Raw genomic sequence first — 25,372 nt, forward strand, 5'->3', positions numbered from 1 at the left:
ACAATGTTCTACTTTATATATTTTTTGAGAAAGTGGATTTTCCTTTAAGCTGACAATTTTCATATTTAGTGAATCTTAAAGTGCAGCTAAAGCCAAAAACAAAATGTAATAAAATACAGCTTAAAGGCTCTGTTTCAAATGCTGTTTTATGCATTGACATACTTCCTTAGAGTCTGTCCTAGCAGTATGGTCACCCGCTGACTTGGCATCATCCCCAGTCAGCTTGACTCTGCAAGCGACACACAAGTTGAATCCAGCTCAATTTTACTTGAGCTATTTGCAGTGCTTGGATGCTTTTACAGTCTTCAGAAGTGTAAAAAGGCAATGACTTTTCTAAGCCCTGTCTCTGTAAATAAATAACACTGACTGAAGGAACATGGAAGAAACATGATGGCCTTGACCTTGGTGTCTTGATAACTGAAACAGTCCTTGGTGTATCAAGTCACGTCTCCATGGGTGGCATGCATAACCGCTTTGAAATTGAAGTGAAAATGTTGATCTGAATGTATTTTGGATGACTCTAGCCCCAGGAGGCTCGTCTCTCAACCTAGGAACTGGAAGTTGCTCCCTTTTAAAGACTGGGGTAGAAGGTTTGGATGACTTTTTTAGGCCGCTGACTGTTAGCAGGATTCCTAATGTGTTGCTTGAGCTGTTGCCATGTCAGTTTGGATTATGGTAGATAGATATGCAACTGAACTGCAGCTTAGAAAGTCTTCTTTGCAGTAATGAGGAGTCAAAGTCTAGTATTTTACAGTTGCCAGATGTAGTTTCCTTGATTAACGGACCAGCCTGAGGTTGCAGCTGGCTCACTATGAGTGAAGCTGGGTATGCACATACTGAATTTCTGTAATGTTTACCTCTGTCTGTTCAGCAGAAGCGGGTCGTTAGTTATTTGATTCCATTCGAAGTGTAGGAAGATTAATTCTTTCAGTCTCTTTTTAAATGTAAAATAATGAATTCTCTAGCAATCTTGGCAATTCTTCTTGTGGTTTCTACTGTGGCAGCACATATGTACAGGGTGTAAGACAGTACTTCTCCCCTTTACACTAAACATGTCAAAGTACTCTGAAATGGCAAACAAAAGACTGCTTTGGTCATCTTAAATAGCATACATCTGGACAGATTTCCCTGGTTGTCACGAGGAAACACTTTCACCAGACATATTCTAGCACTGTTGTGACATAGCTCACTATATTTAGATATAGAGGTGATTGCTCACTGCTGTCCCCACCATGATATGACACAAGTTTAAGGCAGGGCATAGACTATGCAATTTTCTTGCTTGATTCCCCCATCAACACAGGTCAGTGATGGGGGAATCCTTCCCGCAGAGCTATTGCATGATCCAGGTGCTGACAATAATCACATGCTAATAATCTGACATGCTGGATTGATGGATTGACTTGGGTACACTCAGCCTGCATATAGATGGAGCGAATCTCAGTTGGTCCCTGCTGAACCCACTGAGATTCAATCCATTTATGGCGGTCTTAAGATGATCAGTGGAAATAGAGTTTTGTTAAATGGGGCCTTGATGTAAGGCTGGGACATGCCTGTCCCTGTCACATTCTAAGCAGTTAACTATAGGCTTGCAGTCTCTGGTGAAGTGTTCTGTGGATGCACAACATCTGATGCAAATGTCATGGTTCCTTAAAAACTTCTTGCACTCTTCAAATGGCGTTGAACACTTTCTAAGAGGATATGGTTTGTCGTGAATGAGATAGCAGGAGTTTGGCTTTTTTGGCTTTTTTTTACTGTTGCTGCTGAGAGTGGGTGTAACTCATGTCTTTTCTAAGGGGGACATCACTTCTAGGGTCTATGTATTTAGTGTTCAGGTTTTCACTTTTGTAACTATTCACATTCAGCTCCAAATAAATCTGCTTTAATCTCTCCCATTAGAGATTAAGGACTTCATCTGGTTTGTGTTTATGAGCAGTTTTATGTCTCATAACACAGTCTAATGACTGAGGCCCTCGCCATCTGATTACAAAATCAAGTTCTTGCATGGGTTTGATGAGGTTCAGCTTGGGCTGCTTAAAGAGGGTCTTTGAGATCGGGATATTTATGCAGGCCATACAAGGGTCAAATTCCAAACAAATTTTCTTTCGAAAATCAGAAATGTCATGATCCGATGATGCCACCATTGATTTTGAAATGTCTACACCAGTAGGTGACACTTGTCAGAAACCATGAAATCAGACCAAGACAGAAGTACAGTTAAATCACACTTGTTTAATAATAAAAGTAAATAGAACAAACGTAGTCAAAATATAGCCAGAGTTCAGAAACCGGAACGGATAGTCAGACAAACCTAACGTAAGGAAGCCGGGGATGAGCGTAGTAAAACAACAAGCAGTATCTTGAGCCAGAAGGGATGTCAGCCAAGCAAGTCATATAAGAGGAATGCAGGAGATAGTCTCTGTGATGTTGACTAAGAAGAAGGCAGAGATCCTCTGGGCTGGATGGCTTAAGTAGGTAGGACTGACAAGCAAGATATCATCAACAGCTGAGTAACTTTGGAGAGATAGGAGCTGGCAATTAGCCAACAGCTGAGTGGCCAGCTCAGAGAAGGAAGGGCTGAGCCCAGCCCTGACAGCCCTGTAGTGTTAGTTTGTATTCTATGGTAATGTAAGGAGAGGGAGTGTTTGTCTTTCCTCACTGTGCACTCATTTGTGTTCCATGATGGTAAAGACATGTTCTGATATTTCTCCATGACAGTAAAGTATTCTCTGCATCCAAGAAGCTTCCTTGCATGATGTCAATACCCTGCTAATAGGTTATGCACCCAGAGACTGGAAAGAGAGTTCTGCAATTCAGTGAGTACAGTGAATCAGTGAGTACTATATACAAGTTGGTTAAAGATGGCAAGTGGTTCAGATGTGATGTTTGCAATTGCAAAGCTGAACAATGCCAATTACCAGCTGTGGAATTTTAATCTAGAAATTATTCTAACCAAGGATGACTTGTGCCAAGTGCTGAATACAGACAGACCCACAAACGGAGGATTGGAACAGGAAAAATAGGCAGGCAAAAGCAACCATAAGATTACTAGTAGAAGATGACCAGCTTATCCACATAAGAAAAGAGAAAACGACCAAAGGTATGTGGACTTCATTGCAGAAACTGAATGAGCATTCAAGCCTAAACAACAAGCTTTTTCTACTAAGAAAGCTGTATAAGATAAGACTAGAAAAAGGCCAGCATATGTATGACCAAATTAAAGACGTGCTAGAAATCAAAGAGCATCTACCATCGGAGAAGACATCAAAGGTAACTATATTGTTGCCCTGCTCCACTGCAGCCTTCCAGAGATATATACTGTTCTTATTAATGCTTTAGAAACCAGACTCAAGCAGGAACTGACACTGGAATATGTCAAAGGGAAATACATCAATGAATATGACAGAAGGAAAGAAAATATACACCATGATGACAAAGCTATTAAGATGTACAAAGGAACAAAGCACAACAAAGAAAGTAGAGCCTGTTTTTGCTGTAAAAGGACCGGTCACTTAAAAAAGGAATGTTTTATCTGGAAAGCCGAGCAGCGAATAATATGCAGTGACAATGGTGGAAAATACATAAGCAAAGAAGTGGCCTCATACCTGAAGAGACAAAGAATAATAGATCAGACAACCACACCATACACTCCTGAACAAAAGGATGTAGCAAAAAGGACAATGTAATGTCTTCTTAGACGATGATGTCTTCTTAAACGAAACACGTCAGGACGAGCCAGGACGAGGGTCACTCTGATAGGGATGTCTGATGTAAAGGGGCACTCTGATGGCCACACCTGATGTAGAGGGGCAATCTGATGGCCACACCTAATGTAAAGTAGCACTCTGATGGGCACACCTGATGTGATGGGGACCAGTGGCGGAACTACCACCATAGCGACCCGTGCGGTCGCTATGGGGCCCGCAGCTGAGAAGGGCCCGGTGAGCGGGCGGCGGGTGAGCCGCCGAGCTGCCTATCCGCTCAGCTCTCGTACAGTCACACTGACTGTACGAGCGGGCGGAGGCGGCGGCGGGGGGGGCGTGGCGGGGAAGCTGCCAGCGGGGAGGCTTGGTGGGTGGCCAATCAGCGAGTGGCGGGGCAGAGAGATGACATCTTCTCTCACCGCCCAGCGCCCGCCCTGCGAACTGCCAGCTCCACCCTCACTCACTGTGCTGGCAGCAGAGAGATTACATCATCTCTCTGCTGCCTGAATCTCTCTGCCAGCTCCACCCTCACTCACTGTGCTGGCAGCAGAGAGATTACATCATCTCTCTGCTGCCTGAATCTCTCTGCCAGCTCCACCCTCACTCACTGTGCTGGCAGCAGAGAGATTACATCATCTCTCTGCTGCCTGAATCTCTCTGCTGCCTGACTCAGACGTGACAATCCCATTCCCCACCTTAAAAGGAAAGTGACAATCCACAACTTGTGGTAGGTGATGTGGCAAGTGGACAATCTGCAATGGGTGGCAGGTGACGTGGCAAGTGGACAATCTGCAACTTGTGGCAGGTGACGTGGCAAATGGACAATCCGCAACAGGTGGCAGGTGACGTGGCAAGTGAACAATACGCAATGGGTGGCAGGTGACGTGGCAAGTGAACAATACGCAATGGGTGGCAGGTGACGTGGCAAGTGGACAATCCGCAACTTGTGGCAGGTGACGTGGCAAGTGGACAATACGCAATGGGTGGCAGGTGACGTGGCAAGTGGACAATCCACAATGGGTGGCAGGTGATGTGGCAAGTGGACAATCCGCAACTTGTGGCAGGTGACGTGGCAAGTGGACAATCCGCAATGTGTGGCAGGTGACGTGGCAAATGGACAATCCACAATGGGTGGCAGGTGACGTGGCAAGTGGACAATCCACAACGTGTGGCAGGTGACGTGGCAAACAGACAATCCGCAACGGGTGGCAGGTGACGTGGCAAGTGGACAATTTGCAATGTGTGGCAGGTGACGTGGCAAGTGGACAATCTGCACCTGGTGGCAGGTGACACACTCGGGGCTTCCACTGATTCTGCATTATGGTGAGTTGAACTATAACAATGTAATAATAGAAATAATGTGTTTCAATCATCCTTACACCATAACACAAATGGTGCCGTGACAATTGAAGCGCCAACATCAGCCATTGCCCCAATAAATTGCCCCCCCAAAAAAGTATTTTTTATCAGTGCCCCTCCCGAGACTAGACTCTGGATCCGCCCCTGGATGAGGGGGGGGGGGGGCCCATACAACATTTTGCTATGGGGCCCTGTGATTTCTAGTTACGCCCCTGATGGGGACACGTAATGTAAGGGGGCACTCTGATGGCCACACCTAATGTAAAGTAGCACTCTGATGGCCACACCTGATGTGATGGGGACACCTGATGTAAGGGGGCACTCTGATGGCGACACCTAATGTAAGTGAGCACTCTAATGCGGACACCCAATGTAAAGGGTCACTGTGATAGGGAACCATATATAATGGAGACAAATGATGTAAGGGGGCACAGTGATGGGAGACACCAGATGTAAGGGAGCCTTCTGATGCAGAAATCTGATGTAGGAGGGGGACACCTGTTGTGGAGGGCACTCTGACAGAAATACCTGATGTAAGGTGGCACTTTGATTGGAAAACATTACTTAAGGGGGCACTCTGATGGGGACACTTGATATAAGGGGGTACTCTGATGGTGGAAACGGATTCATGTGGGTAGTCTGATAAAGGCATTTAATGTAATAAATTACTGTAAGGGGGAACACTAATGGGGACATTTACTTTTGCATAGTTTTACCAGGGTGTGTGCAGGAAACAGTAACAAAAATGTCAGAGTGCATGGTTTGGTCCAAAAAACTAAAGTAGACTCGTACAATCTTGCTGAGTCATAGGACAAGCTTGGGATTCGGATCTCGGCCAGAAGAAAATTTTAGTGACCGGACCTCCTTGAATTTTAATTCAATACCCCTGACCTAGGAGATAAAATGCTAACAAAAGTTAACATATATTAACATCTAATATAGTTGTATTTAGTCTTAAAATGCTGGTCATTAATTTATGAATATATTCTTGTTCTCTCTATATTGTTATCTGCTCAGGAGTTTTGAAAACAAATTATGATTTGTATCTAGAGATCCAGTCAGGAATGTGTACTCTGTTTTCTGCAAGCTGAACTACTTTATGATAGGGTAATAGAGTCAGTCTGATGCTATTAGCCAGGATGGATACCTGCTTAAGGGTTCTAATGACTTAATCCTGGAAACTGGAATGTTATATGAAAGTTATTAAAACACCAGACTTGGATGCGTATTCCCTTATTGGCTTAGGTCCTGTTAGTGGGGTTGGTGATAGGCATCATTAACAAATTCCTTAGTTATCTGCTAGGTAATGTTACAACAGAGTGGATAATGGCTATTTCTGAGTTGAAATAGCAGTTCTTGTGAAGCTTTCATACCCTTGGAGAAATGTTTACTCATGGGGTTATGTTCTTGGAGGGAGTCACTGTTGGCTCTGTGTTTCCTATTTAACCACTTGCTTACTGGGCACTTAAACCCCCCTCCTATCCACACCAATTTTCAGCTTTCAGCACTGTTGCGCTTTGAATGACAATTGCACGGTCATGCAACGCTGTAACCAAATGAAATTTTTAGATTTTTTTTCCCACAAATAGAGCTTTATTTTGGTGGTATTTGATCACCTCTGCATTTTTTTATTTTATTAAAAAGACCGAATTAAAAAAAAAAAATGTTGTTTTAAAATTTTATAACAGGTAATTTTTGTCTGTCATTGATGTATGCTAATGAGGCGGCACTGATGGACATCGATAGGTGGCACTGATGGGCACTGATGGGTGGCAATGATGGGCACTGATGGGTGGCAGTGATGGGCACTGATCGATTAAACTGATAGGCAGCACTTCTAGGTGGCACTGATTGGCACCACTAGTGGGCATTGATAGGTGGCACTTGTGGGCATCAATAGGTGGCACTTGTGGGCATCAATAGGTGGCACTTGTGGGCATCGATAAGTTGCACTTGTGGGCATTGATAGGTGGCACTTGTGGGCACTGTTGGTCAGTTTAAATGAGGCATGGTTGCCTCTTCCTCTTAGGGACTGATGTCCCTTTAAGATAAGCCGGTGATCGGCTTCTTTTTCTCCTCCGCTGTCAGCATGAGTGCTTTTGTTTACATCATGCGAACAGCTGTCATTGGCTGACAGCTGATCACATGGTAAGGGGCTGGGACCGGCCCCTTACTCAGATCGGTGATCATCCGAGTCTCAGTGGCTCAGTGATCACAGTGCACGCAAGGAGCGCGCTCAGGGGAGCCCGTCACATGACGGCCTCCCGGAAATTCACATCCGCGCTGTGGCCGTCATTCGGCCATAGCGCGGATGTCAGGTAGCTAAAAAATATTTCATTATAATCACAATATCTCTATAGACCCAGTCTGTCTGACAGTATGATCACTGATGACTTGGGACCATCTACAGGCAGCTCAACTCTTCAATAAGCCACAGAATTTGAATCCAACACAATTTTACCTCCAGTATTTGCAGTACAGAGGATGTTTTTTAGTCTTTAGAAGTGTAGAAGACAACAGCTTTGCTAAGGCTGCTTTCACACCGAGGCGCTTTACAGGTGATACAGTGCTAAACATAGCGCCTGCATAGTGCCTGTAAAGAGCCTCTCCTGTCTCTCCAGTGTGAAATCCCAAGTGCTTTCACACTGAAGCGGTGAGCTGGCAGGATGTCCAAAAAAGTCCTGCAAGCCACATCTTTGCAGAACTGTAGGAGTAGGGTATAAGCCAATCCTAAAGCGCCCCTGCCCATTGAAATCAATGGCCCGAACCGCCGGCATAGCGCCGCTTTGCAGACTGTTTTATCCCTTTTTCGGCCGCTAGCAGATAAAAACCTCTGCAAAAACAACAGTAAAGAATAGAATAAAAATAGCGGGTCTTTACTGCCGAAGCCCCCCAATGCCCCAGTGTGAAAGTAGTCTCAGCCTAGTCTCTTTGAATAACTATCACTGACTGTGTGGACATGGTTGAAATAACCAGCACTAGAAAGGAGGAGAGGATAGAGGGGAGATAGATTCATACAGTAAATCCAAAACTGCCACTAGATGTCAGCATACTGCAAAACCGTAATAACCTGATGCAGTTCAATGCAAGACATAAAATATACAGTAAGTGCGACAGGACATCAATCATATTTGCATTGGTTAAAAAAAAATTATGTTAAAGCCCCTTGAATAAAGTTATTTTTTGGCATTAGTTTGCCATAAAATGATCTACTCCTCATCTCACAACAATGAACAAACACAATGTGCTTAATTTGATAACACAGTGACAATTCTAATTTCTTGTGTTTTTTTGAACACACCTATTAACCCCCCTGGCAGTATTCCCGAGTGTGGTCTGGGCTGCATTTTTAGTACCAAAAGCAGTAACCCTGAGCCACACTCGGGATGCATTGCAGGATCCAGGAAGAGATTAGTACCTTGACCCCAGGATCCTGCGATGTCCTCCCCGCACTGTGTGCAAGCCGTCCTCCGCTCGATCTATCACGGAGCCAAGCTCCATTCCATGCGAGCGTTGTGACGCACGGGGATGGAGAACAGCGCCAAATTCAAAAAGTAAAACACACAATACATAGACAGTATACTGTAAGCTTACAGATTACATTACTGTATCAATTTATTATTCATCTCTTTTGTCCCTAGTGGTCTGTCCAGTGCCCTGCATGCAGTTTTATATTATAAATACTGTTCTTTCTGCCTGGAAACTGGAGATTGTCCATAGCAACCAAAACTGTCCCTTTACATCAAAAGTGGTTTTAGACCAGCTAGAAAACAGCGATAATAAATTAGAATCACCTGCAGAATTGAGCGATAGTGATTTGTGGGGAAATCCATCATTAAAGTAATGATAGCGACAATTCTGCAACTGAGAAAATTTCTGTGTTTTTGATTTGATTACATTATTGAATCATTTTTATTATTATTATATTATTATTTGTTACAATTATTTATAGTTATTTATTATATTATAATTTATGATTTTGTTTTTCAAACATTATTTAAGTGATTAAGATTTAAGTGAGTTATTCCTAAGAATTATAGGTCTACAATATAAAACGCCAAATTTCCATGCAAAATAATTGTACCACTTTCAGCATCAAAAATCTGAAATAATCATACCGCCAGGGAGGTTAAACATTCACAGTGCTGGAGGAAAAAGTAAGTTAATCCATAGACTAATTACTTCAAAAAAAGCAAATTGAAGTCAGTAGTTTGGACACCTGGAGCCCAATTAATAAAATGAGTTTGGAGGTGTGGTTTAGAGCTACTTTGATTAATAAAAGACAGTCAAACATTTTAAAATTGTTTATAAGAAGCATAGGCTGATGTGAACCATGCCTTGCAAAAAGCAGCTCTCTGAAGATGTACCATCAAGCGTAGTTAACCACTTCCCGACCAGCGCGCGCCGATGTACGTCGGCAGAATGGCACGGACAGGCAAATGGGCATACAGGTACGACCTTTAAGTTTGTCGCTGTGCCATCGTGCACGCGCCGGTCGGGACCTCCATGAGTCCGATCGCGGGTCACGTGGACTCGATCACCGTGGGGATACCCGCGATCGTCTCACGGGGTGGAAGAACGGGGAGATGCTAAAGTAAACTCGCGATTTTTATTAATAAAATTATTAATAAAAATGCCATAAAACTATCCCCTATTTTGTAAAGCTATAACTTTTGTGAAAACCAGTCAATAATTGCTGCAATTGTGATTTTTTTTTTCCAAAAATATGTAGAAGAATACATATCGGCCTAAACTGAGGAAAAATAATGTTTTTTATAAATTTTTGGGGGATATTTATTATAGCAAAACGTAAAAAAAAATGAGTTTTTTTCAAAATTGTCGCTCTTTTTTTGTTGATAGCGCAAAAAATAAAAACGGAAAAAAGGAAGTCAATTTTGTTTGGGAGCCACGTCGCATGACCGTGCAATTGTCAGTTAAAGCGATGCAGTGCCGAATCGCAAAAAGTGGTCTGGTCTTTGGCCAGCAAAATTATGCGGTCTGAAAGTGGTTAATCTGCATAAGGCTGGAATGGGGTATAAAACAATCTTAAGGTGTTTAGACATCTATCAGTCAACAGTTAGACAAATTGTCTATAAATGGAGACATTTTAGTACTGTGGCTACTCTTCCTAGAAGTAGGCATCCAGCCAAGATGACTACCAAGGCACAATGCGGAATCCTCAATGAAGTAAAGAAGAATCCACAAGTAACAGCTAAAGACTTGAGGACGTCACTGGAACTGGCAAACATCCATGTTCATAAGAATACCATACATACATCTTTAAACAGGCAGGTCTACACTCACTTACACTCGACTATAAAGACGTGCCCCATGGTACACTTAAACTGCTTACCACAGTGAACCCTACTTCTGTACACAGTCATCTATGGAGACTTCTGTGCTTACACTGAAGCAAATCTTTCCAGACCACAAGTGAACCACACCCGGGACCACCTCTTCCAAGTGGTCCCAAGCACAGTACACTTACTGGTTAAGTGTCAGTGTGAGTGCACCATACGGAATACTGAGGAATACCTAGGGTTTCCTAGAGCCTGTCTAAGCTTGCCTTAAGAAGAAAGTTGATTTCTCTTTCAATAATGTTTTATTAAAGCTTTGAAAGGATACAGAGCATAACCTTAATAAACTCCCTTAAGAACTGGTTCTGTCCAGCTCAGTAGACTATTTAAAAAAGGCCTGGATTCATTCCTAAATGCACATAATATAACTGGATACTAACATTTATAGGTAAAGTTGATCCAGGGAATATCCAATTGCTTCTTGTGGGATCAGAATGGAAATTTTGCAAATTGGATCATGCTTTATTAGAGGTTTTCTTTGCCCTCCTCTAGATCAACTGTCGGTATAGGATAGTGTATATGGAAGTTTTGTGTGTGTGTGTGTGTGTGTGTGTGTATGTGTTTTTTTCTATGTTGGTTGGACTAGTGTTTTTTTTCAACCAGATTAACTACAGTCAGGTCCATAAATATTGGGAAATTTACACTAATATACAAACTGTTGTAATTCCTACACCGTTCACCTGATTTGGATGTAAATACCCTCAAAATTAAAGCTGAAAGTCTGCAGTTAAAGCACATCTTGTTCCTTTCATTTCAAATCCATTGTGGTGGTGTATAGAGCCAAAAAGATTAGAATTGTGTCGATGTCCCAATATTAATGGACCTGACTGTAGGTAACTATATAACCTTATGCAGATATATATGTGAGATCAGCATATCAGTGAGTTCCTAAAGAGTATCCATCAAACATCAAATAAAAGAAGAGTAATGCCGCGTACACACGACTGGACTTTCCAGCAGACTAGGTCCGATGGTCTTCCCGACGGACTTTCGTTGAAGTTCCAACGGACTTTCCAAACGAATGGACTTGGCCTCACATGAACGAACTAATGCCCTGTACACGTGGTCGGACTTTGCAATGGAAAATGTACAATTGGATCATGTTGTTGGAAAATCGTGTGTGGGCTCCCTCAGAGTTTTTTGGTCTGAGTTTCTGACACACAAAGTTTGAGAGCTGGATCTAAAATTTTCCGACAACAAAATCCAATCGTTTAAATTCCGATCGTGTGTAGACAATTCCGACAGACAAAGTGGCATGCATGCCCAGAATAAATTACGAGACTAAAGCAATTGGCTACTACTCTCTTTATAGTCCCGTCGTACGTGGTTTACGCCACCTCGTTCTAAACGATCGCATTTTCCGACAACTTTGTGCAACCGTGTGTATGCAAGACAAGTTTGGGCCAAAATCCATCAGAAAAAATCAGATGGATTTTTTCGTCGGAATGTCCGACCGTGTGTAGAGGGCATAAGTCCGCTCGAAAGTCTGTTCATTTTGAACGTGATGACGTAAGACAGGACTAAAAAAGGAAGTTCAATAGCCAGTAGCCAATAGCTTCCCTTGCGACGTATTTGGTCCGTCGGACCAGCATACAGACGAACGTTCTTCCTGATAGGAATTGAGTCCATCGGGCAGATTTGAAACATGTTCTATTTCTAGGTCCGTCTGATTTTTTTTAACGAAAAATGATCGGATTAGCCCACACACAATTGGATTGTCTGACCGACTGATTCCGTCGGACCTAGTCTGCCGGAAAGTCCAGTCGCGTGTATTCGGCATAACTGGAAAGCAGAGCGATAGAATACGCACAGTACATATTACTATAACATAAACAGCAAAAAAAAAAAGTGAGGAGCACTCATAGATTTGATAAGAATGTTGGGCCTGCTATGCAGAAAACAAAGAACTATTTAACTCCCCTGGCAATATTCCCGAGTCTGGCTCGGGGTGAAAATTCAGTACCATTACCGGTAACCCCAAGCCAGACTCAGGATCCCATGAATACAGGATGAGTATACTTACCTTATCCCCTGGATCCAGTGATATCCCCCTGCTGTGTGAGCAGCCTGATCTATCACAGAGCCGAGCTCCATTCCCTGCGAGCGTTGCGCCGCACGGGTACGGAGAACGGCGCCAAATTCTAAAAGTAAAACACACACGTTACATACAGTATCATGTAATCTTACAGATTACATTGCTGTATGTAATTATTTCACATCTCCTTTGTCTCTAGTGGTCTGCCCAGTATCCTACATGTAGTTTTATATTATAAAAACAGTTTTTTCTGCCTAGAAACTGGAGATTGTCCATAGCAACCAAAACTGTCCCTTTACATCAAAAGTGGTTTTAGACCGGCTAAAAAACAGCGATGATAAATTAGAATCACTCACAGAATTGAGAGATAGTAATTTGTGGGGAGATCCCTCATCAAATACTGAAAAGCAATGACAGCGACAATTCTGTAACTGAGCAAATTTCAGTGTTTTTGATTTGATTGCATTATTGAATAATTTTTATTATTATATTATTATTTGGTATAATTTTTTATAGTTATTTATTATATTTTAATTTATGATTTTGTTTTTCAAATTTTATCATACCCGGGATGTCTACTAGACTCTGGTTTGGACAGATTTAAGTGAGTTATCCCTAAGAATTACAGGCCTACAATATAAAACGCCAAATTTCCATGCAAAATAATTGTACCCCTTTCAGCACCAAAAATCTGAAATAATCATACCGCCAGGGAGGTTAAGCAGGGGCCTCCAGAGTAGGAGAGCTGAAGAGAACGGGAGCAGAATTTTTTTTAGAAAAAGCAGAAAGGAATTTAGGGACACTCTAGACAGAATCCTAGGGTCTCAATGCCTATAACTGTGCATAGCGAACATTAGGCATAGAAGGGTGGGTATATCAAATCCATGGAATCCAGGTCTTTAAAAAAAATCTTGTGTGTGACTAGAGAAGAATGCTGATGAGCTTTTATCTGGGGAAGAAAGTTGATTTCAATGTCAAATTCACTCAAAGCTCTCATGATAATGCCTCTAAATTGTTCCAGCAAAGTTAGAACCCATTTTTAAACGTTTGCAAATAGCAGAAATATGGTAAACAAAAATTGACATTTATAGTTTGTATCTAAACGTATTATATTGGCAAGCTTGCAGGATGCGTTATAATTGTACATTTCATTGCCCTTAAAGTAACCCATATTGTCACATCACATGTCCTGTTACTTTACTGTAGCCTTTTGCCCTATAGCTTTAGTAAATAATCACCTTGCATCTGTTCAGTATATTGTGAACGAGCGCAACCACTGTAAAACAGTGGTTCAAAATTCTTTGTATTATTTAATAAGATTAACGAGCTTATGTAATTTAACTTTCTGTGTTTATGTTGCATTAAATTAAATAGGTCACATCTAAAGTTACAAGACATGCAGGGGAGGAGGAGGAACAAATTTGTTGCTTTCATAGAACGAATTAATGAGATCAACAGACTTAGGATCAGTCTTACAAGCCAACATAAGCTTAGCCAAAAATAGTATGCATTAATTCTATATCTCCTCATGTAATCCTTCTTCCAGTCTCCAAACACATCTTTACAAATGGTGAGTTGTGTCTTTTGTTCCTGATGCTCTGTGAAAAGCTTTTTCAAGTTTTAACTGTTATACTAATGACCATATACTATATGCATATATAATAACTAAATGCTACAATGAGTGGTGTATAACAGCTTATACCATTCTCATATTACATTTTGTATTACTGTATATGTAATATATGTGATATATTATATTATATTATATTTAACACTGTATCCTGGCCTAGGCCGACAAGGCCCATGCCTAGGGCAGCACTTTGCAGGGGGGCAGCACGGACAGAGTCCCCGCCAGCTTGCGCTACACTGTTAGCGCCAGTCTCATGGGGTGCACTGGACTGAGAGCAAATTAGTCTAGCGCCCCCATACATCGGCCGTACTGCTTCCAGTATGCGGGTGGCTGGCATTCCACAAACCTTCCTCACTGTGCTATATGTTTTCTGCTGCACCATTGGCATGGTAGTATCTTCTTAGTCCTCTCCATAAAATTATCAGAAATTTGTGCTTAAAGTAGAACTATAGGCAACATTTTGGACAGAATAAGGGAGGGTTATAGCCCCTGTCAGTTTATTTTTTACCATACCTGTCCCATTGAAGAGATTTCCCTTCACTTCCTGCCCAATAGCCAAGCAGGAAGTGAGAAGAAACCTATGCAAATGAAGGGAATCCATTGCCCTCCCCAGGCCCTCAGAACTAGTGTCCCCAGTCGAAAATTTAAGGGTGGGTCTTAAACAGCAAGGGGTGTGGCATTGACAGGAAGGGGTGGGTTATATTTAAATTAGGGAGTGCACGAGTTTAGTCAGGCCTAGGGCAGCACAAAACTTAAATACACTACTGATTATATTACATTGTCACAGAGTAGACTATTCAGTACCCTCCAAAAAATGTTGTTATTAAGAACCACTATAGGATCAAAACTAAGATTAAACCATAAATGCAAAATTGTCTTAATTTTGCGCTTGTTTATTCCATTATCCTAAAGTCAGAATTTATTTTTTATTTTGGAAAAAATGTAGAATGGTTAGAAACCCCCTATTTGTATTGCTGGGTGTATACCTGCTGGGGAGATTTATCTTCTCTATTTGTCCTAGTGGCTATTGTTTTCAATACAGAAAGTGATGATAAATCCTCTGTATACAAGGATATATCCCCTCGCTGTGGAAAGGGCTTCCCTTATTAGCTATTGTGTCTCTTAGACAGGATGTGAAGAGAAATCTCTCCAATGGGGCACAAAGCAAGCATTTACCACTCTCCTATTCAAAACTTTAAAAAAAGTTTTGGATTTACATACACTTTATACATATTAGAAGGCAACAATATTGTTTTTGTTTGTATCAAACATGATGCAGGAGCCAGCTTATGGCCAGTAAGTGCCCGTTCACACAGGGGCGACGTGACTTGCAGCGCGTCTCACAGACGCGACCTGCACACGATTTCAGCGGCGACTTGCAAAATGACTTCTGTATAGAAGTCAATGCAAGTCGCCTGAAGTCGCCCCGAAAATACTACAGGAACCTTTTTCTAAGTCGGAGCGACTTGAGTCGCTCCTATTAGAACGGTTCCGTAGTACAGAACGGAGCGCGACTTGTCAGGCGGCTAAGTCGCCTGACAAGTCGCGGTAGTGTGAACCGGCACTAACACTATAGGGTGTATATAAAAGTGCTTGCACATTTGCTCTTTGCAAATAGGGCAAAGAATTAATATTATTAGACTACTTCCTGTACTGGTTACATTTTTATTTTCAAGAATTTAAAACTAAAAATATTGCATTTTGCCACTAGATGGTTATAAATATCTTGGAAATTATTATGATATTTATGAAATCTAATGGGTAGTTGTGTTACTTCCATTATAAATCAATGAAAAACAATCAACATTGGATATTCAACATTAAAAAACATTCAACTAGCCCAGGAAATAGACTAATAACATTTGTCCCATCTGCACAGAATGTACATGCATTTTTACTTGCAGAATTGTTATTCCAATTATAAATACACCCTCGAGCAATCCTTTGACAAGTGCAGAGGTTCTGCCTGCCCAAAGCTGATATTTTTTATCTCTGTAGATGCTGTTAGGTTAAATTCCTCATAGATGTGTCTGATGCTACCATAAAAAGTATTACTTCTTATCTAAAATATGTGTATGAAATAAACAGCTAAGGCTCCAGTTAATAAAATTGTGTCTTTTTTCTTATACAGGTCCAAAATAACTCTATTTATCATGACAAATAACATTCATAACCTTTCCACTCATTCCTGCCAGGAAGAATTGAACTTAATGTACATTGAGAAGACTATTCCTGGCAGTTATTCATTGTCAAAAAGTTCTTCAGTTCTGCCCTGTATTAGCCTCGAAGGCTTACAGACAAAACCAGAAATGCATAAAAGCCTTAACAGCATTCGTTGTGTGCCCAAGTGCAATGAGAACAGTATTCAGCAGTCACACAGCTCCAACTTGTCATCTACCCAAGACTCAGCAGTTGTTGAGTGTTCTATGAAAACAAGCTGCAATCATCTTTCTGTAGACAAAGCAGAGGAGAAGATGCAGCAGAAGAATCACTACCTTTCTGCAGACTCCTCTCTAGCTGCCACAGAGCCTGAGATCACACGCAGCTTTGTCAGATACGACGTTTCTGAAAATATTTCTCTGCTAGGGCGCTCACAAATGTCAATGTATGAAGCTGAAAGCCTTGAAAAGCTGGACACCCCAAACACGATTGTCCAGAAGAGCTATTCAGATTACTGCTGTGGCCGTAGAAGTTCAGTGCCTCATTCTGTCAAAGTGCACAATAAAATCAGTGCCACATATTCAAATCTATCCTCATCTGGCAGTATCTCTGGTTCTGGCAGCGACAGGACTTGTAATCTCAGCAACGTAACACAAGACTCTGGAATAGTTCACTCTTTATCAAATATTCAGAACAACCTAACTGATGACACTTCTCCTGATAAAGATCACAACATTCCATTGTGCCATTTGGACAGCAGTTCCATTCAGCACAATATAACAGTTTATGCAGTGCCAGGGACATATCAACATGGCATTTTAGGACCAAGGAACTCTGGAAATGGTTTTCCAAACAATGGACACATATACAGTCAGTCACACTACAATATACCTGGGGTAATGTCTTGTGATAATATATCTGAAACTAAACTCCATCCCGAAGCTATGATTTTTCACAACAGTTGTTCAGTGCATTGCTGCAGGAGCCATGAACCTATGATAAAACCAGATGACACTGTTGCTGCATATTGCCACTCTATGCCCATACCATCTGTTCAACTCTCAACTGGACTAGGACATTCAGTTGGCGATCCAAGCTCACTGAATACTCAGTCCCAATTGTGCTCCCATTTGACACTTTCTGATAAGATTGCCTTTCCAAAACTAGTGTCATCTGTCAGTGAATCTGGACTCGATGCTAGAAAGCTAATAAGATGTGGACAACTTACATTTCCTCAAGCTCTTGTGTCAATTGAAGAGCTGCATCAAAATAGTTCAGTAAAGGGGAACAATGAATTTCTCCTTAAAACCATGGACAATTCACAAGATGGCTTGGAATTTAATTTGGGTGCAAAGATGAAAGATAACTGGACAATGACGTCTATGAATTATTTATCACCAGAGCAAAGACTCCCACTTAGCTGCAAAGATGCTGAAGTACAAACTATTATTATTATGGAAAATAAATCAGTGTCAACCATTCCTTGCCTTCAAACCACTGGACATTCCCACTTACATCCTGAGGTTGGACTAGGGTTTAACCTGCAATGTCCACAGACCCCTGTACGGGAGGTACGGTGGGATGATGAAGGAATGACATGGGAAGTCTATGGAGCTGCAGTAGACCCTGAAGTCCTAGGCTTAGCCATTCAGAAGCATTTAGAGATCCAAATTGAACAGCATTTGCAGCCTTCTGAACTGTCAGGTGAAATTGAACAGCCCGCTAAAGAGAAGAGGAGGTCATTTAGAACTGTAATCCATTCTCTAACACAATCGAATTGTTGTGTGAGGACAAACTCAACATCTGAGTGATAATTAAAAGCCTACATATCCATTGTTAACTGTGTGATGTCACTATACAAAATGTAACACAAATATACATTAATTATACAATATTTAATCTATACCGGGTGCAATCACTTATGCAGAGTTGAAATGTCAGCAATATCCTTCGTTTTATCTAGTAGTACAGGTTTTTGATAAAGCAATCAACTTCAAATTTTTTAATCATAAGAAGATTCTGTTGACCAATCCTTTTTTTCTAAGACAGAATTTTAGATCTTGCCTTTTATTCCAGTCTTTCAGTATTATTTGTAATGTGGATTTTGTTTGGAAAAATGCCTGTTTTTTGTGAAGGAATTGATTTAAAAAAAAAAGAAAATTTGATCTATAGGGAAAGTACAGACTACTCCTACTTCATTGAGTTGACACTTATTCATATGTTAGCAAATATACTGTTTATATTTATTGTAAGTATACGCATTAATAATACTCATGCAATTTTGTATGACATTTGTGCTTTAATAAAATTCTACAATATTGCCAATTCTGTAGTTTACAAAATAAAATTTAAAAATAGAAAAATTCATTTGTTCATAATTAGGAGCACACAAATATGCATACCAACAATACAATAGAAAAATGTAGGATAGATATAAACTAGCAACCCAAGACAGGCTCAACTATGAGTTCACATAGATTTATCATTCACAGACCTTTCCAAAGTGGCTTGGAAAGAGAATCATGTATCTATAGAATCCTTAACCACTTCAATACCAGGCACTTAAACACCTTCCTGCCCAGACCAATTTTGAGCTTTCAGCGCTGTCACACTTTGAATGACAATTACTCAGTCATGCTACACTGTACCCAAATGAAATTTTTATCATTTTTTTCCCACAAATAGAGCTTTCTTTTGGTGGTATTTGATCACCTCTGCGGTTTTTATTTTTTGCTAAACAAATAAAAAAATACCGAAAATTTTGAAAAAAAAAAATGTTTTTTTTTGTTTCAGTTTCAAAACTTTGCAAATAAGTAAGTTTTCTCCTTCACTGATGGGCAATGATGGGGTTACACTGTGGGCAATGATAAGGCGGCACTGATGGGCACTGATGAGGTGGCACCAATGAAGTGGCACTGATGAGGTGGCATTGATGGACACCGATATGTGGCACTGATAGGCGGCACTGATGGGTGGTACTGATGGGCGACACGGATGGGCACTGATAGGTGGCACAAATTGGCACTGATAGCTGGCCCGGATTGGCATGGATGGGCATTGATAGGTGGCACAGGTGGGCATGGGTTAGTCGGCACAGGTGGGCATGGGTAGGCGGCACAAGTGGGCATGGGTAGGCGGCACAGGTGGGCATGGATGGGCACTGATAGGTGGCATGGATGGGCACTGATAGGCGGCACAGATGGGAACTGATAGGCGGCATTGTATTATAATATATTGTACTAATGGATGCCAATCAGTGCCAATCAATAATGCATGCCAATCAGTGATGCCCATTGTGGGCACTGATTGGCATCCATTATGGGCACTGATTGGCATCCATTGTGGCACTGACTGGAATCCCTGGTGGTCTAGGGTGGCATACCTTGTCCTGGGCATCCCTGGTGGTCTGGTGGCGTCCCTGGTGGTCCAGTGTGGGCATCCTCGGGGGGGCTGTGCTGATAATCGATCAGCACAGACCCCCTGTCAGAGGAGCAGCCGATCGGCTCTCCTCTACTCGCGTCTGACAGACGCGAGTGAGGAAAAGCCGATCACCGGCTTTTCCTATTTACACTGTGATCAGCCGTGATTGGACACGGCTGATCACGTGGTAAAGAGTCTCCGTCGGAGACTCTTTACCACGTCTCCGTCTCCGTCGGAGACTCTTTACCGAGATCGTAGTTGCCGGGTGTCAGACTGACACCCCGCAACAACGATCGCCGCGATGCACGCCCCGGGGGCGCGCAGCGGCTCATAATCCTGATCATGTCATATGACGTCCGGTCAGGATTATGCAACCACTTTGCCGCCGTCTATTTGTTATAGGGTGGGCGGCAAGTGGTTAAACTGAAATTATCAGCACAAGAGTCTCATACAGCTGTTTTTGTAGGTAGAAGCAGAATATATAGATTTGTATAAGCAGATCATAGACACCCATCATTTCTACTTGTTGCCATACAAAATTATATTCTTGATATTGTTGAGTGTGTGCGTGTGTATATATATATATATATATATATATATATATATATATATATATATATAATTATAGCCATTTTTTTTAGTTTGGATGAATTTGGAAAGTTTTTACTGCTACCTGTATCCATGTTGAGTAGGTTCACTTACTCTATTTTTCATCTGACCACTGTCAATATGAAAAAGTGATGAAAAATCTATTATTTTAGAAACATCAAATCAAGTACTGATGGCAAACTTTTTAACAGGAACACCTGTAACAAAGACAGCTGACTAAAAGGGGAAATCCCTTCACTTTGTAGAGATGTCCACTTACATCCTATTCCTAGGATAGAGAGTGAAGGGGAATCTACAAACCTAACCAGAGACTACAAAAAATAAATGGACGGATTGTATACTATCCCTTTTCTATTCAAAACTAGAAAAAACATTTTTGGCTATACCTTTACTTAAAATATCTTTAAAGAAGTGATCAGGAAATGCTTTTGTTCATGAAACATGACAGCGTTGGGGTATTTAAAAAAAAATGTTTTATTGTGGTCTCTATAAATCCCGGCTCATAGGTAGATATTTCTATTGAATAACATATGTATTGTACCAAAGTGACAATGATGGACAGAAACAGCATAACCTATACTGTATGATATCCTGTCTACAAAAGTTGTAACTACTAAATAAAAAAATAAATAAAAAAAGCAAAAAAGATGATCCAGCGCCTGCCAAGAGTGACAACACTGAGGGATGAGCTAGAAAATGACATACCTGTGGACCTTGGCTGTTAGGAATTACTTCTGGGAAGAAGTGACACATAAAAAGCTGCAAAAAGAAGTTCCACAAAAGTCCAAGTGTTGGTAGTCTTAATATAATATCCATATAATTTATATGGTTATTATGAGTGAAGTTAAAGCACCTGTCAGACTCTCAACTTTCTTAAACTATAACCTGTTTCACGGAATTTGAAATTAAAGCCTCGTACACACGATCGGATTTTCCAATGGGAATTGTGTGATGACAGGTTGTTGGCGGAAAATCTGACCGTTTGTATGCTCCATTAGGCAAATGTTGTCGGATTTTCCACAGACAAATGTTGGATGGTAGGCTTATAAATTTTCCGCGGACAAATGTCTGTTGTCAGATTTTCCGAGCATGTGTACACAAGTTTAGCAGACAAAAGTCCAAAGTACAAACACGCATGCTTGGAAGCAAGGACGAGCCAGAAGCGGTCAGTCTTGTAAACTAGCTTTCGTAATGGAGAATTAACATTCACGAGGTGGCGAATTATGAAACCTCTTCTTCTTTAATGGGATAATAATGAAGCTGCTTTGCTGGTGATACTGATAGAGTTATTGCAAACACAATTTCAAAGGTTTTTTTTTTTTCTAGTGATATCAAGAATAATATTATTATGCTTGTTATTTTTTTTTTTTTTTTTTTTTTTGGTGCAAGTTACCATAACACCATTATCCCATAGTTTTTAAGACCAAAGATACAACTATGTTGGTGTGTCTTGTTAATTTTACATTGTATTTTTTAAATGTAACTACCTACTCCCAAACTGTCATTTGAAGTAAAACATTGAAGCCAAAATTGCTGTCTTAATTCCAGTTTGGAGAGATTCACCCTTCTTTTTCTAATGTTGACCATTATAGTTGAAACAGAAAGTGAGGGAAAATCCAAAATGTTAGAGTTGTCCCAAACATAAGAGATGAAGTGGAATCTTTTAATGGGGACACTTGTTTCGGAATGACTGTCTAAGAGGAGTATTCTTATTACTTTGGGAGATTTCCACTAACTTTCCTTTGTGGACAAGAAACAAAGGAAAATTTCCCCAATGGTAAACAGACATACAGCAAAAAAATAACCTGACAAGGGTTTTCACCCTTTTCTGCTTTGTCCAAAACTAAAAACAAATATTTTTACTTAAAATTTTACTTTACGTGATATTTAGGGGGTGGGAAATTCCACACCAGTATGTGTCACTACTGGCTGCCTCCTCCTAATTTTAAGTTCCTGTGTCCCCCGCGCTCCGGCCGCCATGTTCAGTGTCCACTGTCCAACGCCCTGTGATTGGGCGTATGGGGGTCATGTGAGGTGTAGGGCTGGCCTATCTGCGATTGTGGTTGCTCCTGAAGTCCCGCCTCTGCATACGCCCAATCACAGTGCACGATACACTAAACATGATGACCAGAGCACGGGAGAGACAAGCAAAAATTTGAGCAGCTGCTGTCTTCTCCTCCTCCTATCCTCCGGACCGATGCAGGCCAGGACAAGAAGGTGAATGAGACTCCCTTGTGAGAGTCGTTTTACTGGCCCGGGGGGGGGGGGCTGAGAGAGAGAGAGATTGACTGTAGGCAGGGCAGTATAGTAAAAAGAAAAAAAGGATACCGGTGCCCAAAATATATATTACATAAAGGTGTGCTGCAGTCAAACGAAACCCCCTAATTAGGGTTAAAAAATTTAGTAGAATATGCACTGCTCTAACTACCAAAAATATCTAATTATGTGTATATATTTTTTACCACTGTGTTTCAATACAATATATATGTGCACAACTATAATAATACTACCAGTGCTAATCATCAAAAAAATTAACAATAATGCCTCGTATACACGATCAAACTATCTGGCGGACTTGGTCCGGCAGACTCTGGTCCACCAGACAATCCGCCCGTGTGTGGGCTCTGGCTGACTTTTTTTCCCCAAAAGTCTGGCGGACTTAGAAAGTAGTTTTGACTCAAAAATTGTCCGCTGGACTGTGAGTTTGGCAGACAATCCGGCCGCGTGTGTGCTAGTCCGCTGGACTTTTGAAATGAACGGACTTTCCCGCACACGGAAGAAAGTCCGTTCATTTTGAATGCAGCTCCAGGTAGCTGGGACTAGCGAAGGAAGTCAATGTAGCCGCCTTCGGCAGCGAGATTGACATGTCGCTGGCCTCGTTACCGGGTATGGACTTAAAGGGGAAGCCCTATGCCGAAAAAACGTTGTGGGGTCCCCCCAGGTCCATATCAGACCCTTATCCAAGCACCCTACCCGGCCGGTCAGGAAAGGGGGTGGGGGCGAGCGAGCGCCCCCTGTCCTGAGCTGTACCAGGCCGCGTGCCCTCAACATGGGGGGGTGCCACCGCAAAGCACTTTGTCCCCATGTTGATGAGGACAAGGGCCTCTTCCCGACAACCCTGGCCGTTGAGAAAATTTGAGAGAGAGGGATCAAATCATTAAGGATACGACATCCCAGTAATTATCAAAAAATGAAGGAAAAGGGGGGGCCAGAAAAAGGGCTGGGGGATCACCAACCCAGGGACTTTTGGGGTATCAAATCACAAAATTGACAATTGAAATAGATAAAAGGTATAATTTTATTTACATTTTACAAAATCAGTAACACAACTTTATTGTTGCATTCATAAAACTAATCTTGCACGGTACAGCGTGGGAAAACATTCCAGAATTACCCAACTTTGTCCATGAAGAGAAAGAAAAAAGCTGCGATTTTCAACATGTTTCGCTCAATTTGAGCTTCTTCAGGAAATGTAAGCAGCCAATAATTGACACTATAACAACAGAGGTATGCGATGAGTAAGTATTTGATTAGTCAATGCAATCAGATAGAGTAAATATATAGAAAATGCAATTAAAGAATAAATTAATCTCTTGGAAAAGGTAATGTAATTATTGGTGAATGAGCACATAAATTCAGTTATAATTACAAATTTTGTATATTACAGGTACATGAAAGTAAGATCTCACCAAATTCGCCAGGACTCCCCGTATCGATACTATATTCATATGATGTCATTGAAAATCAATTAAATTTGAATATAAGCCTTAATAGCTCATGATCAGAGAGGGCGTGTCGCCATTTGGGGTCTGCAGAGAGGAACATTAGGTGGTAAGTAATTAAATAATATTTGCCAGGATAGAGATCCAAGGGAAATCCAAATGAAATAAATAAATAAAATAAAATGAATAAGTAAATAAGGAATCGGTATTAGTTACCTGAAAAGGTTAATTGAATCAATGCAAATACCAGACATTCATGGTAGCATCAAGTTGTGTGTCACTGACATGGTATTTGCATTGATTCAATTAACCTTTTCAGGTAACTAATACCGATTCCTTATTTACTTATTCATTTTATTTTATTTATTTATTTCATTTGGATTTCCCTTGGATCTCTATCCTGGCAAATATTATTTAATTACTTACCACCTAATGTTCCTCTCTGCAGACCCCAAATGGCGACACGCCCTCTCTGGTCATGAGCTATTAAGGCTTATATTCAAATTTAATTGATTTTAAATGACATCATATGAATATAGTATCGATACGGGGAGTCCTGGCGAATTTGGTGACATCTTACTTTCATGTACCTGTAATATACTAAATTTGTAATTATAACTGAATTTATGTGCTCATTCACCAATAATTACATTACCTTTTACAAGAGATTAATTTATTCTTTAATTGCATTTTCTATATATTTACTCTATATGATTGCATTGACTAATCAAATACTTACTCATCGCATACCTCTGTTGTTATAGTGTCAATTATTGGCTGCTTAAATTTCCTGAAGAAGCTCAAATTGAGCGAAACATTTTGAAAATCGCAGCTTTTTTCTTTCCCTTCATGGACAAAGTTGGGTAATTCTGGAATGTTTTCCCATGCTGTACCGTGCAAGATTAGTTTTATGAATGTAACAATAAAGTTGTGTTACTGATTTTGTAAAATGTAAATAAAATTATACATTTTATCTATTTCAATTGTCAATTTTGTGATTTGATACCCCAAAAGTCCCGGGGTTGGTGATCCCCAGCCTCTTTTCTGGCCCCCCCCCTTTTTCCTTCATTTTTTGAACCCTGGCCGTTGGTTGTCGGGGTCTGCGGGCAGGGGGCTTATCGGAATCCGGGAGCCCCTTTAATAAGGGGGCCCCCAGATACTTGCCCCCACCCTATGTGAATGAGTATGGGGTACAATGTACCCCTACCCATTCACCTGTGAAAAAAATGTAAATAAAACACAACACACGAGGGTTAAAAATAATTTATTGCACAGCTCCGGGGGTCTTCTTCCGTCTTGGGGGGTCTTCCCGCCGGACTCCTCCGCTATCTTCTGCTAGCTCTTTTACTAGCGGAGGAGCCCGGTTTCTTCTTCAT

The 25,372-nt window shown here is 41.1% G+C and overlaps 1 protein-coding gene across 2 annotated transcripts in view; it reads left to right on the plus strand.

Annotated features, from left to right (window-relative positions):
* GPRIN2 (G protein regulated inducer of neurite outgrowth 2) overlaps positions 1–18,947 on the plus strand; it is a 63,495-nt gene extending 44,548 nt beyond the window's left edge. The window contains exons 3-4 of one of the 2 annotated variants that reach the window (XM_077454869.1): positions 13,830–14,025; positions 16,217–18,947. In XM_077454869.1, the coding sequence (XP_077310995.1) occupies positions 16,239–18,056 (1,818 nt within the window). In that variant the 5' untranslated portion in view covers positions 13,830–14,025; positions 16,217–16,238 and the 3' untranslated portion in view covers positions 18,057–18,947. The remainder of the gene's footprint in view (positions 1–13,829; positions 14,026–16,216) is intronic. The other variant, XM_077454867.1, reaches the window with a different exon arrangement.
* Positions 18,948–25,372: the final 6,425 nt, after the last annotated feature.

The sequence above is a fragment of the Lithobates pipiens genome, unplaced genomic scaffold (assembly GCF_037356315.1).
Source record: "Lithobates pipiens isolate NorthernLeopardFrog02 unplaced genomic scaffold, aLitPip1_a1.2 Scaffold_25, whole genome shotgun sequence".
Classification (NCBI taxonomy): domain Eukaryota; kingdom Metazoa; phylum Chordata; class Amphibia; order Anura; family Ranidae; genus Lithobates; species Lithobates pipiens.